Below are 18,224 nucleotides of genomic sequence, written 5' to 3'. Positions count from 1 at the left end.
CTCCCCACCAAGCAGGGAACCCAGCACGGGGCTTGATCCTAAGACCATGAGATCATGACCTGAGCCAAAGACAGATGCCCAACTATTCAAGCCACCCAGGTGCCCTCCCTGATCTTCTCATAGGCAGTTCCTTCTTGCCGTTCATGGCTCAGCTCACACATCATTTCTTCAGAGTCTAGTCCTTCCTTTCACTTACCTAATGCTGCCCTCTCTGTCACTGACTCACCACAGGACCCTGTTTTGTTTTGTCCTTTTTCCTCCTCCTGATCAGTGCTGTCTGAAATGATCTTACCTGTTTACTTGTGAATGTCTATTTTCCCCTTTGGACTATCAGCTCCATGGTAGCAGGAATTGTTTGTCTTGTTCATTTTTGTTTTAGCAGTGCCTGGGATTTTGCTTGGCAAGGGATAGTGTCCTACAGATACTTGTGATTTACATATATAATGCTTACTGATTTGAATCCAGATTTATTCTGAGTTTCTTTTATTTTGTTTAGTTCAACTGTCTTAATATTTCAGGTGTTTCAAGAGGTATTCCAGGTCCTCTCTGAACCGGCAACAGGATCTGTCCCATTGTCCACCTCCTCCGCAGCTAAAATTACTTGATTTCTTACAAAAAAGGAAGGAAAGAAAAGCAGGTCAACATTATGACCTCAAGATATCTAAAGCAGGAAATGTAAGTATGTGTTTTTTAAATGAAGCTTATTATTATGCCAAAAGCATTGCTCATTTTGAATTTTCAGCATATTAATACTGTTTTTAATTTTCAGTGTGTAGATATGTGGAAGCGGAGTCCCTGTAATTTGGCCATACCTTCTGAAGTGGATGTAAGTCAGTTCATGAATTGCACTTATTTTCATATAAAGTTCCTAAATTTAACTAGTAGCAGCTTATACTCTGGGAAAACAAAGACTTGTTTTAAAAACAGAGTAATGTTTTTTTTTTAAATCAATTGCTCATTTTTAGAATATTTTAGAATATTCTTTCACATTTACTTGTGTAAGAATGTAACACCTTAATACATCTATGTATTGCTTTAAAAGGTCTGTGTTTAGAGTAGGAATATAATAACCAAAGAATTTTGAAATATGGAAAAAGATGGTACATTATTACATAATATGTATAAAATGTGTTCTTTTTTCATAATATTCCATTATAATTTCCTGATAATGCTTCTTTTCTCAAATCAGTGACCAAGATTAGGAACTTTGCATGTTATTCTCTGCTGATCCATAATATTCATGGGCTATAAATGATCAAAAACATGAAAGAGGTCTTTTGATGACTAGTCCCATATTTCTTTTACTTCCCTATTCCTCCTGTGTTCCTTTTTGTTTTTCACTCAACTCTTTATAATTGGCTAGTTATTTTAACGGATGTTTGTTTTTCTTCCGCATCCTTCTTAGGCTAGCACATGTACTATTCTTATTTTCTGAGATTAAGAGAAAAATTTCTGAAAAGCACAAAGCCAAAACCATCAGAAGTATACTATGTATATGACTAAAGGGAATATAAGCCACATTATTTTTTTTATAACTTAATGTGTTTCTGGAGGAATGCAGCTTGAGAATAGATGTTAGTGTAAATATCAAAGGGTGGGATCTATTAGCTTTGGAGGGTAGACTGTATATCTGAAACAGTGCTTCTTGAACTTTAATGTACATCCTAATCACCTTGGCTTGCTTGTTAAGGTGCAGATTCTAATTCAGCAAGTCTGGGCTAGAACCGGAGCTGCTGCAGTTTTGCCAGGCTCTCAGGTTGCATGGTACTGAGGTCCACAGCCTACATCTGAGTAGCAAAACGCTAATACAAAGTTTCTCAGTCTGAGTTGATCAGAAGAATCATCCAGAATACCAGATAAATGTAGATTTCAGGCCCCACTTCAGACCTTTTAATTTAGTCAGATCTCCAGGGAAAGGACATGGAGATCTGAATTTTTTATCAATTTCCCGGGTGAGTCTGCTTTATCGTAAGGTCATGGTTACCAGGAAGATGAGAAAATTTGATTCACACAGACTAGTAGGTGATAATACAGAATGTATGGTCCATGTCCAATTAGAAAAGGGAAAAGGTTCACAAAAATTTTATCAACTTTAATATAACTTCCCTGGTCTTCCTCCGGTTTTGCCCCAACTGTCCATTAAAACCCAGCCATAGGGGGCATCTGGGTGGCTCAGTCGGTTAAGTGTCTGCCTTCAGCTCAGGTCATGATCCTGGGGTCCTGGGTTGGAGCCCCACGTCGGGCTCCCTGCTCAGTGGGGAGCCATTTTCTCTCTCTCTCTGTCTCTCAAATAAATAAATAATCTTTAAAAAAAAAAAAAAAGTGGTTCAAAAACCCAGCCAAAGGAAAAGATCTTGGTCCTGATTATATCTGTATCATTCCAACTTCCCTAAAGGATAAATGTAATATCAGTTTATGGGATAAAAAGAAAAAGCATTGTCCAAAACAGGTGTGTTTATTACGCCTATTTAATGACAAAAGAGATTCTAATCGTGTTTTTAAAACCAATTGGTCGAATTACTGTATCAGGAGAGTTTTAAATTAAGCATAAACAGTTGGTGATATTAGCAATTCAAGAATTTTTGTGCTTGAAACTGTATTGTCTTGAGGAATTACTTATGTTTTTCTCTTTGGTCACAATACTGATTCCATTACATCTGCTGTCTCTTGATTTGATTGCTTAGGTGGAGAAATACGCTAAAGTGGAAAAGTCCATCAAATCTGATGACTCACAACCAACAGTCTGGCCAGCCCATGTAAGTCCATCATTGCAGTCTTCTTTCTGATGAGGCTGTTTCTGAATTTATTAAACATAAAGTGCCTTTACTTTAGATTTTTTTTTTTTAATTTAAAAGACATTCTGGGGATTTAGTGAATTAAAGGAAAGAATAGTTGTTTAGTTTTGTTTTTCATAAAGTATGGTTTCCATTTTAAAGGGCAGTTGTGATATATAACTGCATTTTTATTTCTGTTTCAGTTGCATATTGGTAGTTCTGATTTGTTTTCTGTTTCTAATTAGTTATATCCTAAGGATGATTTTAAATGTTCTGTATAATTTTCCCTAAGTGCAGTAATATTTTTTATATGTGACAAATAGATCTGTCTTCAAAAGTTTTACCACTTTAATATTTAGTATTTGCATTCATATGTTCACTATATGCAATTCTGCCATATTTCACTTGGGCTTGGTTAACTACCCCATTGGACTCTCATTCTTAAAGTGCTATGTAAAGAAGAATCCTGGGCTTTATTCTCTTTGATGGTCTTAAACAGGTCTATAGTCAAAATGTGATGTGTCTTCATATTGACAGATACAAGTTAGTGTGTCGTTTATTTTGTTAACTTTGATTATGTATTTACTGAAGAAGGTATTTATCTGGGACACTCTTTTTCAGGATGTAAAAGATGATTATGTATTTGAATGTGAAGCTGGTAATCAGTATCAGAAAACAAAGCTGACCATTTTGCAGTCACTTGGTGATCCACTTTATTATGGTAAAATACAGCCATGTAAAGAAGATGAAGAAAATGACAACCAGGTGTCTCCATCCCAGTGAGTTCTGTTAAATACATGGAATTGACAAAATTAGGCATCAGAATTTATCTAGCAATTACTGATGAACCATTAATGAATAAAAACTTCCCTTTGGGGGTTCATTTGTTATTTAAGTACTCCAATTAGATTTGTCAGTGGACAAAAGTAAACCTAAATTACAATAACCATGTTGTCCAGGAGTTATTTAAAATAATACCTTTTTAAAAACCTATGGTATAATTATTTTCATACTTGCTTTAAAGGATATATCCCTCTTGTTATATTTATGTGTTGACACTTGTGACTTCAACCTGTGAGCAGGAAGTTGAAGTGTTTCTGAGAAGTAGTTTGTTTAAATGGGTAGCAAGTTTACAATAAACGAAGAAGCTGTTAAATGTACTTGGTATTGCAGCACTGCATGTAAGGACAAAGACTCAGTGCTTAATGTAGTTATTGGCTATAAAAAAAATACACATATTTGATCTTCTAAAACTTATGGACTGTATATTTAGTACAAGGTAACAGTATTTTGTTTTTATTGTTAGTTTGATGATTTTGTTTTTCAATCAAGTTGATGCTGTTTCAAAAAGAAGAAACTACAAAGAGGAGCTCAACAGAAAAAAAGCAGGGGCCAGGCCTATGTTAAAATTACTTATATAAAGTCTTTACTTAACACAAGATGCTAATTGCAACTATAGCAGAAATGGATTTTAAAGAACAACCTCACCAGTATCTAAGTAAAAGTTAATGGGAAGAAATAGTTTCAGTCAGAATCATTTGGTAATTTTTTCACATTAGCAGTTTCTGTTGTTGAATACTACGTAGATCAGATGTTTCGATTACCTGTGTTTTTAAAAATCTCCCCCTTTAAGACGTAAATTGGTCATTTTAAATTACGAACTTTTCTCAGACACAAGGAGATATGTTCTTTTTCTCATTTAAAAAAAATCAGTTCAGGGGTGCCTGGGTGGCTCAGTCATTAGGTGTCTTCCTTTCGCTCAGGTCATGATCCCAGGATCCGCTCCCTGCTCCGCGGGGGGCCTGTTTCTCCCTCTCCCACTCCCCCTGCTTGTGTTCCCTCTCTCGCTGTGTCTGTCTGTCAAATAAATAAATAAAATCTTTAAAAAAAAAAATCAGTTCAAAAGCCAACTGATTAGATCTAACAAGAAGAGAATTGAATTTTTTGCCTTTACATCAGGGAATTGCTGCAAAAATACCGCATGATTTGTTACTTCCAGTCATTCCTCCATATTCATAAATTACTTGAGTTAATAACTATGAAGTTAAAGTTTGAGCTGCATTAACCAAGTTTTTTCTTTTTTTTACATTTTATATTTCAGCTCCTCCACAGATGATCATTCAAATTGGTAATTAAAAAATAAACAAACTCACTATTTTAATCTGTTAAGAAATCATATAAATGTCAAATTCTTTAAAAAGACTTGTTAAAGACATTTTATTGAATTGGCAATAAACTACCTTCCCTGTCTAAAATATATTCTAAGATCTGCTCTGTAGACATTATTAATGACTTCAGAAATCAAAGGTTAAAGTGAGAGGAAGGCCAAAGGCCTTGCACACAGTAGTTCAGTGAATTTTGCTGTAGGGCAGACACTTGCAAGGATGTATAGCACTTGGTAACTTTGAGCCCACATTTTGTTTTGATACATAAGTTTTATGCCAAAATACATCTCCCTTAAATTAAATCAGCCAAATTATTCACAGGATATTTATAATGCATGCAAAACTTGGTCATTGCTTCATAAGTTTAAATGTATGTAAAAAAAATTTGTGTGATATCTTTGTAATTTGACACATTTTATAAAACTGCAGTCACTAAAATATGGAAGCCTTCAAAAGTAATCCCAGTGTTCCTTAAGACAACTCTTAACATAATACTTTTCTCTCTTTTAAACATTCCAGGTTTATTATTGGATCAAAGACTGATGCTGAGAGGTAAAAATATTTGTGTCTTTATCTTTAATCTGGATGGATATGAAAAACTTCACTTTTATAGGACATAGTACTCCACTAAGAGTCACAATTTTGATTTTATTTATACCTTAGATATTATTAGAATTTTTTATAGAATTAGGAAAATAACACAATAATGTTTAAAATACAGTGTATTTTAAATAAGAAAGCATAGATATATCTATGGTAGCTAAGGAAAGTAATTTCTAAGTAGTACTTTAATCAGAATGTGAGTGAAAGTCAGTAATTTCTTTGGCTGCTTATTGGTTAAATAATCCCTGTACTTTCTGTATTAAAAGGAAGATACTGTATGTTTATCTTTAGATTGTTTATTAGCAAAATGTTTTGGGCATTAGCTTGTCATTAAAAAGATTAGAAGAATGTAATTTTGGCACAGACATTTTAAATTATCTAGTTTGAATTTTTGTGTTAATTTTGATGGAAATTCTTTTATTACAGTTATTATTTATTTCCTATAAATTTTGTGTTTAGAACAGTTAGCTAATCCTTACTCATTTACTCCTAATATTCCAGGGTAGTCAATCAATACCAGGAATTGGTCCAGAATGAAGCCAAATGTCCAGTTAAAATGTCACACAGCTCTAGTGGCTCAGCCAGCTTGAGTCAGCTTTCTCCAGGGAAAGAAACAGAAGTATGTTTGATTACTTTTTTGTGCCTAATTGTTTTTCAGGGAATCTAAGAAATGTTTAAGACTATTTTTTGAGGGATGGGGGTATTGTGTAGTATTTAACTTTCTATAAACTTTCAAGTATACAGAAAGGTAGAAAAGTATTATGAACACCTGTATATACTAATCACCTGGCTTCAACAATTTACTCTTTTCCCTGGAAAGATTTAAGAGTGGAAGCTTTGCCTTCAGTTTACCTTTCTGCTCTTCTCCTTCAAAGTTTTTCCCCATCCTATTACTTAGAAATCTTTCCTTCATCCTTTACATATATACTGTAATTTGTTTCATGGATCTTCTTATGTGAAATTGTATTTTTTTTGTAACATTTGTCACACCCAACCTATAACACTAAGAGTACTTTGCAGGGTTTTAAAGTGTGTGTTCTCATCTAGAAGCTATAGTGGTATTAATTTATGAGTTTCTGATTTGAGCTTAAGTTTAACCAAGTATATTCAATGTCCGTCTCTTAGCAGCCCGAGACTGTGTCAGTTCAGTCTTCAGTATTGGGAAAGGGAGTAAAACATCGACCTCCACCCATCAAACTTCCTTCAAGCTCAGGAAGTAGTTCTTCAGGTATTACATTCTTTGATTTCTGTCATCTGGAGTAAAACACATCATACAGTCATAATCTTTTTTTAAAACTATACTCATATTATGATTTACTTAATTCACAGAATTTTGAATTATAAGTGTAGGAAATAACTTTTATATTCTTCTAGGTAACTATTTTACACCACAGCAGGCCAGCAGCTTTCTTAAATCTCCAACTCCTCCTCCTGCTTCCAAGCCACCAAGTCTTTCTCGGAAGTCATCTGTGGATCTCAATCAAGTTAGCATGCTTTCTCCAGCTGCCCTGTCACCTGCCAGCTCATCACAAAGTGAGTTATAACTTAAATTCTTCATTAGCTTTTTGCATTAGTATTTCTTTAAAAAGCTATTTTTTTTGACCAGTGAAATATTGAAATCTGAATGTACTATGTACCCAAAATGTATAAGTTTTGAGAAGCTTCAGGCGAATCTCTTGTTAATTGTATGTATTATGTGTTTATTGTAATTGTATTTGTTTTTCTGTATCTGTGTATGCACTGTGTGTATACCTTACAGATTTACAACCTACACATCTCCTTAAAAAAATAATCTGTTAGTTAAATGTGGCAATAAGATTCCAAAATATTTTTTATTCCAGTGTTCCCTAGGATCATGTTACATTTTATGTAAACTATGTAGCTGATATGAAAAAAAAGTCATAAGAGTTGTTGCTGCAGTCCTATTTTTGTATATGTAAGAAACCAACTAGTTCCAAGGTGGTGATAAACTGAAAGCTGATTTTTCAAAAACACTCCTACACTCTTAAAAATTGTAATCAGTTACTAAAATGTGGTAATAATCATAAGGCATTATTCTGAAAATATTAAAATGTAATTTTTACTAAATACTTTTTTTTTTAACATCAAGAAAACTTATGCAAGAATTCTAGCATTCAATTGGGATAATTTCTTCAAATTAGAGTTTTCTGAGATATTTAGGTATCAATTTGCAAAAAAGCATTCCAGTTTTTTAGATTTTTTTATAGATAACTAAAGTGTGCTTGAAAGTTTTAGTACACTGCACAGTGATAGGGTGGTCTTCGCCTTAGATATAAACATCTTCATCTTGATAGCTCAAAAGGTGTAATTTTTCTGCCTTCTTGTTTTGCACAAAGAAAAATTTATAAATTTCCTGGAAGTCTTATTCACACTTCTTATGTTGTGGGTATGGATTATGTTAATCTACTGCACACAGTTGTTACTTTAAGTAAGGGTTGAGTGACAGCTTCTGGACATTCACATTTCTTTCCTTTCTTTCTGCAGGACATGAAAGCTAAAAAAGAAAACACCTCAAGAGCTTTTGGTTTTATTTTTTTGGTTTTTGTTTTTTGTTTTTGTTTTTTTTTTTAAAAAGTTGATAAACTGTGCATACTTCATTCACAACAGATTTTCTATACATTCTTACATTTAAACAGAAGTACACAGTTACTGTTAAAGATGCAGTATTATCTATCAAATATTTGCTTTATTATTGTGTTTTGTAAATTTGTTTGTCAGGATAAACTTGATGTGTTAGGAATTAAACATGTACATTTAGGTGCCAAGTATGATTGTTAACCATATGTAATTAAATATGTTCAGAGTTTATCTCAGACTGTTACAGAAAATAAGCAGTATTTTTAAATGAAGTTCTAAATTAGTGAAATCGTAAATAACAAAAATTAATTTGAATTCCTCTTAAACTTTTTAGGCCAAAGGTAGCATGTAGGAAATTAACTTTTAAATGGGTATTGTGGTAGTATACAAATGTATATTTTTACTGTTACTGTAATAGCATCTCTGATGGAATTTTTAGGTGATATACTGCATCCTTAATTGTAATTGAGTGTAGCAACACTCATGTATCATGTGTAGAAATTAACACTTGCAGTTAACTGCTTAAAACTGGAACAAATTGTCAGTGCTAAGTAAGATTCCATTAACCTTATTTTAAAAAGGACTGGCCATTTATAACAAACTAGCAATTTTTATTTTTCTCAATGAGCAGGATCTGGAACTCCTAAGCCATCTACTCCTACACCAACCCCTTCATCGACCCCACACCCTCCTGATGCTCAGAGCTCAACTCCTATTACCCCTTCAGCCACCCCTACTCCCCAAGATTCAGGCTTCACCCCTCAGCCCACTTTGTTAACTCAGTTTGCTCAGCAGCAAAGGTCTCTGAGCCAGGCAATGCCTGTAACGACCATTCCTCTTTCCACCATGGTAACATCCATAACTACAGGAACCACGGCCACCCAGGTCATGGCAAACTCTGCTGGACTTAACTTCATCAATGTAGTGGGCTCTGTTTGGTAAGTTTGCATTGATGCCCTGATTTTGTTTCTTTGTGTGTGTGTTTTTGTTTTTGTTTTTGTTTTTTAAGATATTCTCATTGATCTAAATAAATTCTTATGAAATTAATAAATTGCATATTTCTGAAACTGAAAAACAAATAGTTTAGATATGGATAAAACTATCTCAACAAGTATGTTTTAATTTTAGGTAATTATGTATTATATGCACTAACCTGATACTACTTCACATTGACAGCAGTATAGATTTTCTTGTTTATCCTCAGCATTACCATATTTTAATCCCTTGATTAATGCTTTTACTCTTTCAAATTATATTTTAAACCTTGATAAATATACAGTATTTAATTTTAGATAATCTTACTGTCACTCTGTAGCATAAAAATGAAACAGAGCCCTAAAACTGATGTTTAAGACCAAAATACCTAATTGTTTGTTTAGTAGCTTGTTTTTTAATCCAAGGAATTATTATGTGACTGAAATTTTCTTTTATACTGCAAGTTTAATGCTTTGTCTTATTCTCCCGCAGTGGAGCTCAGGCTTTGATGAGTGGTTCAAACCCTATGCTGGGCTGTAACACTGGTGCCATAACTCCTGCAGGAATAAACCTGAGTGGCCTTCTACCCTCAGGCGGTCTGCTACCAAATGCATTGCCCGGTGCAATGCAGGCAGCTTCTCAAGCAGGTCAGAATATTGGAAATAATAACCTCTAAAAAATTAAAGTACATGCTAATACAAAAATGTCATTTTAAGCATATTATATACACTTAATGTCCTTATTTCTTGAAGCATTATGTTGCAGTATTTCATTTAAAAAGCCCTTGAAGTCCTGATATTTAAATTAAAAACCATTTAGCAATTCAATGAAGAAACTTGGTAAGTTTCTGCAACTAATGTCTGCCTTCCAAACATAAATTAATTTTGATAACCTTATTGTCATTGTAGTCCTCCTTTCTCAGGTAAAAGAAATACATTTTGGAAACATAGATTGTATGAGAAAGGCAACATAGAATGGCAATAAAAAGCCTAGACTCTGGAGCCAGACTGCCCAAGTTTGAAATCGCAGTTGTGCAACTTACTGAATAGTATAATCATGGGAAAGTCACCTCACTTTCCTTGTCAGTAAAACGGGGAAAAATAATGCTTTGCCTCATAGTTGTGAAGGTTAAATAAGTAAATACAGATGATGTATTTTAAATTGCCTGAGACATAAGCATTCAAAAAAAATTGCCATCCTCATCATAAACAGTGATAGTTTCAGTGCAGTAGTAATTACTATTACATGTACTGGAAAACAGTTCTAACAACTTTATTTTTTAATGTTTAAACTAATGTTTTGTAATATCTTGGAATAACCCAATTTCGTACTGCTGAGAAAAAACTTAGCAGGAAAAACAAACTTGACATAGTAAGAAAAATTTATCAGAAAATTTCTGAGTTATGAGAAGTCAAACCCAGGGAGTATAATTTAAACAGGTAACATTGCTATGACTTCCTAATTTTAGCTGATGATCTCATTTTAATGTTCATAAATGTTAATGGCAGAAGCTCTGGAGATGGAATCAAGTGTTGAATTTAGGATGCTTATATTTACCAATTAGTTATATATGTGGCTCCAGATGTTCACTGTGGGGCCTAAAATAAGTCACTTAGTTTTTCTCCCTTGGCCTCAGTTTCATCTGTTCTAAAGTGGGAGTAAAAATATCTAACTTTAGATGGTACTTAGGAGACATTAATGAAGTGATGTGAAAGTGCCTTTAATAAGCCATAAGCATTAGATAGATGTCATTCATTTTTAAAGGAAGTTATGGGGGTGTCTCAGTTGGTTAAGCTTCTGCCTTTGGCTCAGGTCATGATCTCAGGGAGGGTCCTGGGATCAAGCCCCACGTCGGACTCCCTGCTCAGTGGGGAATCTGTTTATTCCCCCCCCCCCCGCCCCCCAGGCTCCTGCTCTCTCTCTCTCTCAAATAAATAAATAAAATCTTTAAAAATAAATAAATAGAGGAAGTTATGTCATATCTTTTCATGAGAATTTTTACTGATGAGTAATATCAATACTGTAATATTTTAATGTGATTATGCTTTGATACCATCACCTATGAATGTTTGCCTTTTATCTTTTTTTAATTCAATTATCTGCTGAGAGGACTAGATACATTTTAATTAATGTTCAAGTTGGTATATTTTGTTGGCAGAATATGCACATACTTTGAGACCATGGCCTACAAACTACAAGAATGGTTATATTTTTAAAGGTTTGTTTAAAAAAAGAGACAATGAAGAGGAAGAATATGCCACAGAGGCCATATGTGGCCCACAGGGCCTACTGAAAAAGTTTGCCAACCCCTGCTTTATGTGCTCTGTGTTGCATCACATATTTTTGGGACTAAGTTCAGGAGTAACAGCATTGTTTCCTGACTTTCACTTTTGACAAAATTCAGTGTTCTTTAACATTGTTAATATTACCATTCGTATTTGAAAAAATAGCAAACAGCACAGGGGTTCTTGGAGATAGGATTATTATCGTATACTACTTAGCACTGAGAAATTTAAGTAGATGTCAGTCCCTGAAATGTATTTGCACAACAGTGACAGTTTTATTCATGGTGTCTGCATACTTCCTGATTACTTTCTCTAGCCAAAAGTCAAAATAGTGGTAAAAGAAGTTATCATTTCTGAAATAATAGAATACAGGCATACCTTGCTTTATTGCACTTTATTTATTTTTTTTTTTTAAGATTTATTTATTTGAGAGAGCAAGAATGAGAGAGAGAGAGTACATGAGAGGGGGGAGGGTTAGAGGGAGAAGCAGGCTCCTTGCTGAGCAGGGAGCCCGATGCAGGACTCGATCCAGGGACTCCAGGATCATGACCTGAGCCAAAGGCAGTCGCTTAACCAACTGAGCCACCCAGGCGCCCCGCTTTATTGCACTTTAAAAATACTGCATGTTCTCTTACAAATTGAAGGTTTGTGGCAACCCTGCATCAAACGAGGCTGTTGATGCCATTTTTGCAATAGCTCATTTCATATCTCTGGATCACATTTTGGTAATTCTCATAGTATTTCATATATTTTCATTATTATTACATTTGTTGGAGTCCTCTATGATCAGTGATTGTGACTCATTGAAAACTCAGTTAATGTATTTTTTAACAAAATATTTTAATTAAGGTACATTGTATTTTTAGACATAATGCTATTGCACATGTAATAGACTACAGTGTAGTGTAAACATAACATTCACTGGGAAATCAAAATTCATTTGACTTGCTTTATTGCAGTACTCACTTTATTGTAGTGGTCTGGAATTGAACCCACAATATCTCTGAGGTATGCCTATAAAATGTACATCTGGTGCTCCACATCTTTGAATAAGATCTTAGTGTTAATAGGTATTGATGAATTTTTTTTTGTTTATTTTAAAAGTACAGAAAAAATAACCACATCTCTGCAGAAGGTACTTAAAATGTATTTATAGATACCAAAGTATAAAAATATTTTGAAGTGTAATAAAATTTAATTCCCTCTTATAACCATGAGTTTTATTTAACAGGTGTTCCATTTGGTTTAAAAAATACTTCAAATCTCAGGCCCTTAAATCTACTCCAGGTAAATGTGATATATTGGCTTTTGATTGAAGTTTTTATGTTTGATATCTTTTTTTTGATGTATATCTGATCATATAAGCATTTGAAATGTTGAAATCTGTTCGAAATCTTCTAAGGGTGTGGTTAATTATTGCTTTCTTGTATGATCACGTGGGAAGCGGATAGAGAAAGAATCTGTATCCTACATACCACTCTCATTGGCTCCAGCACTCTGCCTAATCGAGCACTAGCTGTTCCAATGGGGAGAATTGACAACTACCAAGGGCTACACTTGCCTACAATAGCAGTAATAGATATACTTAGAAAATAATTCCTCTGGGGCGCCTGGGTGGCTCAGTTGGTTAAGCGACTGCCTTCGGCTCAGGTCATGATCCTGGAGTCCCGGGATCGAGTCCCGCATCAGGCTCCCTGCTCAGCAGGGAGTCTGCTTTGTCCTCTGACCCTATCCCCTCTCATGTGTTCTCTCTCTCTAATTCTCTCTCTCTCAAATAAATAAATAAAATCTTTAAAAAAAAAAATAATTCCTCTTTCAACAGGCATTTTATGTATGTATATGTATTAATGTTTGCGTGAAGAAAAATTTTAAAAATAGGCAGGTGTTCTTTTCCTAAGCAGAATGATTTCTTAGAACAATGCCAGGCACCTTATAGTTGTTCATTAAATGTTCGTTAGATTAGAGTTTGTGTCTAATTATGAGTCTTTACTTACATGTCATCAATGTTAGCATATAAAAAGATTGAAAGTGGAGAATTTAGTACACATTGTGAACTTAACAATATTCTGGGTGTTATGCTAGGTCCTTTAATTTAAGGATGAGGTCCAGTATAAAGCTACCAGGCTGGAAAATGAGTGGGATTGTCTACAGAGAACCTTTAGAAAAGATAGACATGAATGTGTGGACACAAAATGGCAGAGCTTTGGATTATTAGGAAATAACAGTACCAGACAGGTGGTACTGGGTGGCTCAGTCGGTTAAGCATCTGCCTTCGGCTCAGGTCATGATCCCACGGTCGAGGGATCAAGCCCCAGGTCGGGCTCTGATCATCAGGGGAGCCTGTTTCTCCCTTCTGCCTCCTGCTCTCCCTACTTGTGCCCTCTCTCTCTCTGCCAAATAAATAAAATTAAAAAAAACAAAAACAAAAAACAGTACCAGACAGATCAACCCAACCTGGTTTTCAGGAATAACAAATCAGGAAATGTATTTTAAGCCAAAACTTAAAAAACATTTGTTACACAAGATGCACACAATGTCTATATTTACAGAATGTAATCGCAGAACAGTCCGCTTGTAATATGGACAGACCACGGATCACATTGGTTTATTTAACCAGCTTCCTTGCATATTGGTGTTGGAAATGAGTGGAATTCCTTAATAGCACTAATCATAAGGAGTAAGGCTACAAGTAACAGTTGGCCCATGCTAATAAGTCCAGATTTATATAACAATGAGGTTTAGAGATACTGATCTGAGGATTTTTTTTTTTTTTTTTTGGCTATGCAGACCTAAGCGTTTTGTAGTTGGGTATTTATTTGCTTGGACTTTCTCTTAAGGGCTTCAGAGTGCTTGTACAGTAGTCCCCCGTTATCTGCAGTAGATATATTTTCAAGACCCCCAGTGGGTGCCGAAAACATGGATAGTACCAAAACCCTGTATATACTGTTTTTTTCCTCTACATACATACGGTTAACCTTAAAAATAAAACTCAGTTATTTTACCAGCAAAATTGGCTTATTTGGGAATAACAGAGAATTGCAATTTGGGCCAAGCAAGCTATGACAAAACCATTGGCAAGTTCAACAAAAGAGAGGAATATTATTTTATGATGGAGGAGGAGGAAAGTGGAGAGGGTTGTTTTGAATGAAGTCCATTGGAGAAGAGCAAGAGTTCAGGCTGACGACAGCTTCTTGTTGGCTGAGTTTCAGGAGTGGTCGATTTCTTGTTGGAGATGCAGTGTACATCTTTCCCTGTTGGGGCCTGTCATTGACGATTTTTTCCTATTGAGGATTCTTTTGCTGGGATCTGTAATAGACAATCTTCCTATAATTGACATTGAGCTTCCGGACTCTAGTTAGTCGTCTCTATTTTCACAATACCTACAATGAAGTTTAATTTGTGAATTAGACACAGTAAGAGATTAACAATAATTAATAAAATTGAACAGTGGTAACAGGTACACTATAATAAAAGTTAAGTAAATAATGGTCTCTTAAAGTAAGTACAGGGTACTGTACACTGTTCTTATAATGTGAGATGATAAAATGCCTAGGTGATGAGATGAAGTGAGGTGAATGACATAGGTGTTGTAATGTAGTGTTAGGCTACTCTTGACCTGACCATGTCAGGAAGATCATCTGCTTCTGGACTGTAGTTGACTGTAGTAACTGAAATCAGGGAAAGCAAAACTATGCATGAAGGGAGATTACTATAGCTTAAACCCCTATAGGATAAGTGGAAAAACCATTTATTTCCTGATGCATTTGAAAACCATAGTTTTAATTTTTAACATGGAATTTTCTGGATGCTTTAAAAAGTGTTTGGTTTTTTTTTGTTTGGGGGTTTTTGAAGTAATTTAGGTACAGAATGACAGAGCAGCAAGTAGTACTTCTGAACTAAAAATACGGATATCTAATGTACTTCCATTACAGCTTTGGAATTCCTTACTGTGTTATATAAAAATCCATGCATTTCTGGTTTTTGGTAAAGCTAGAACAAATTAGAGAAGTTTTCTTAATATGTATATCTGATTATCACCAGTTTCTTGTTTATACTTTGTAAAGCATTTAATGCTATTTTATACTGATGTGTAAGAAGAGTTAAATAAAAGTAGTATGTACATTTGGATAGCTAACTATTAAGCAGAATCATGGATGTTTGAGATTACTTACATATTTGAGAGCCCGAAGTAATAGCAATTAAAAATTGTTTTTAAGTAGTTTTTTTTTAAGGGCAGGGATATTGGTTTGGTGTGGTTTTTATCCACCTATTTCCTCAATCCACAGAAGAATGCCTGACACATAGTGAATGTTCTAAAAGTGTTTATGGAATAAATAAATTTAAATAATGTGAAAAGAGCTAATTCTTCTTTAATAGCTTCCAGGTGGTTCACTCATTTTTAACACTCTGCAGCAGCAACAACAGCAGCTCTCTCAGTTTACACCACAGCAGCCTCAGCAACCTACAACTTCTAGTCCGCAACAGCCAGGGGAGCAGGTATGTGCCTTCCAGCCTTCCATTTGCTTTGTATTACAGAATTGTAACTTTTTTTTTTTTCCCAAGCATATTTGGCATGGTTTTAGTTCAAACAGACAATTCCTGTTCTGCTTTTAGTATCAGTAGTAGTGATAGTTATTGGGTGCCTATTTCAAATTGTTTTTCTCTTCCTATAGCCCATGCATTTTTTGCCCAGTCATCATCCTTCTGTTTGCAGTGTTTTGTCTCTGTTGGAACAGAGATGTCCCTATTATCATGAAGCTTAGGGCAAAGGGAAGATAGACACAAATAAATATTTGTATATTGTTAAACATAATGAAATTGAATAAGAACTGCAGTAAATTAAAGGAGAAGGAGGGCGCCTGGGTGGCTCAGTTGGTTAAGCGTCTGCCTTTGGCTCAGGTGATGGTCTCAGGGTCCTGGGATCGAGCCCCGCGTCGGGCTCCCTGCTCAGTGGGGAGTCTGTTTCTCCCTGTCCCACTCCCACTCTCCCTGCTTGTGTTCTCTGTCTCTGTCAAATAAATAAATTAAATAAATAAAGGAGAAGGAACTACAAGTTTTTCTGAACCTTTGCTACACTTTGGAATTATCTGGGAACTAACAATACAGATTCTTGGGTCTCACTCCCCAGAGTTTCTCAGTTCACAAAGATTCCCCAGTTAAGTCTTGGTTAGGTGAAGCTCATCCTCTAGTAGATTCTCAGGAAGGGCACATACAAAACAGTTTTTCTTTATTCTTTAACACATGAAGGATTACTTGGCTGGATATAAAATTGTTTTGCACTTTTTTTTTTTAATTGTAAAATACACGTAATACATAATTTGCCATCTTTGGTAAAATACATGTAATATATAATATGCCATTTTCATCATTTTAAGTGTGCATGTTAAGTATATTTATATTGTTAGACAACGAGTCTCCACAGCATTTTCATCTTGCAAAACTGAAACTCTACCCATTAAACAGTAATTCCATATTTCCCTCTCTGACTAGCCCTGACAACCATCATTCTCCTTTCTGTTTCTCTGCATTTGACTACTCTAGGCAGTGCTTGTCTTTTTGTGACTGATTTACTTCACTTAGCATAATGTCCCCAAAGTTTTTCCATGTTCTAGTGTGTCAGAATTTCCTTACTTTTTAAGGCTGAATAATATTCTATTGTATGTATATACTACATTTTGTTTATTCATTCATCTTTCGATGGACATTTGGATTGCTTCCATCTTTTGGCTGTGATGAATAATGCTGCTATGAACATGGGTATACAAACAGCTCTTCAGGTCCCTGCTTTTCAGTTCTTTTGGATAATACCCAGGAGTGGGATTTTTAATTTTTTGAAGGATCTGCATACTGTTTTCCATATGGGTATACCATTTTACATTCTCCCCAGCAGGGCACAAGGGTTTCTGTTTCTCCATATTCCTGACAAGTTTTGAGACTTGTTATTTTCTGGAGCTTACCATCCTCATGAATGTAAGGTGATAGCTCATTGTGATTTGCGTTTCCCTAATTAATGCTTTTGAACATCTTTTCATAAATTTGCTGGTTGTTTATATATCTTCTTTGGAGAAATGTCTACTCAGGTCCTTTTGCCCATTTTTTAAATCAATATCCAGGGAAATCCTCTCAAGATAAGGGTCTTGTAACTTTTGAAAAATGTTTGACTTATGTTATTTACTAAAATGTTATTTCAAACACTGCTTTAGGTGGGAGCAAAGGATGTCTTTTTCCGAGTGAAAGTTTTTAGTTTTGATGAAGTCTGGGTTATCAATTTCTTTCTTTTACGTATCATGCCTTATGTGTTGTCTAGGAATGCCTCACCTAGCCCTGTGGCCCAGAGATTTTCTCCTTGTTGTCTTCTAACAATTTTGTAGCTTTTCATTTACATCTGTGATCCATTTCCAGTTAATTTTTGTATAAGGTTAACGTTAAGGCTTAGGTCAAGGTTTATTGTTTTGCACCTTTGTCAAGATGTATTTCCATGGCTCTCCGTGTTCTCTCTTCTCTTCCACCTATCTATGTATCTATCCCTGTGTTGGTACCACACTGTCTTGATAAGTGTAGACTATATAGTAAGTCTTAAAATCAGGCAGTGTGATTCCTCCCATTTTATTTTTCAAAACTGTTTAGCTGTTCTAGATCTTTTTCTTTTCCATCTAAATTTTAGAATCATCTTGTCTATAGATATAGAGGAAAAAAAGAACCTGTTAGGATTTTTAGAGGAATTGAGTTGAACCTGTAGGTCAGTTTACTATGTGAAATTTCCAGTCCATGAACACTTCGTTACTTTTTTTTTTTTTTTAAGATTTTATTTATTTGAGAGAGAG

General features: G+C 34.8%; 1 protein-coding gene across 11 annotated transcripts in view; it reads left to right on the top strand.

The window, feature by feature from the left end:
* Positions 1-18,224, top strand: part of SUPT20H (SPT20 homolog, SAGA complex component) — a 39,419-nt gene that overhangs the window by 17,959 nt on the left and 3,236 nt on the right. For 5 of the 11 annotated variants that reach the window (XM_031028889.2, XM_031028888.2, XM_031028896.2 and 2 more), the window contains exons 11-23: positions 519-675; positions 770-826; positions 2,685-2,756; positions 3,396-3,553; positions 4,876-4,902; positions 5,459-5,491; positions 6,044-6,161; positions 6,668-6,770; positions 6,917-7,075; positions 8,772-9,078; positions 9,608-9,762; positions 12,632-12,687; positions 15,778-15,897. In XM_031028889.2, the coding sequence (XP_030884749.1) occupies positions 519-675; positions 770-826; positions 2,685-2,756; positions 3,396-3,553; positions 4,876-4,902; positions 5,459-5,491; positions 6,044-6,161; positions 6,668-6,770; positions 6,917-7,075; positions 8,772-9,078; positions 9,608-9,762; positions 12,632-12,687; positions 15,778-15,897 (1,522 nt within the window). The remainder of the gene's footprint in view (positions 1-518; positions 676-769; positions 827-2,684; positions 2,757-3,395; positions 3,554-4,875; positions 4,903-5,458; positions 5,492-6,043; positions 6,162-6,667; positions 6,771-6,916; positions 7,076-8,771; positions 9,079-9,607; positions 9,763-12,631; positions 12,688-15,777; positions 15,898-18,224) is intronic. The other 6 variants (XM_031028902.2, XM_031028898.2, XM_031028901.2 and 3 more) reach the window with 3 other exon arrangements.

The sequence above is a fragment of the Leptonychotes weddellii genome, chromosome 3 (genome assembly GCF_054177405.1).
Source record: "Leptonychotes weddellii isolate Sample4059 chromosome 3, ASM5417740v2, whole genome shotgun sequence".
Classification (NCBI taxonomy): Eukaryota; Metazoa; Chordata; class Mammalia; order Carnivora; family Phocidae; genus Leptonychotes; species Leptonychotes weddellii.
This window is presented reverse-complemented; position numbering and strand designations above follow the sequence as displayed.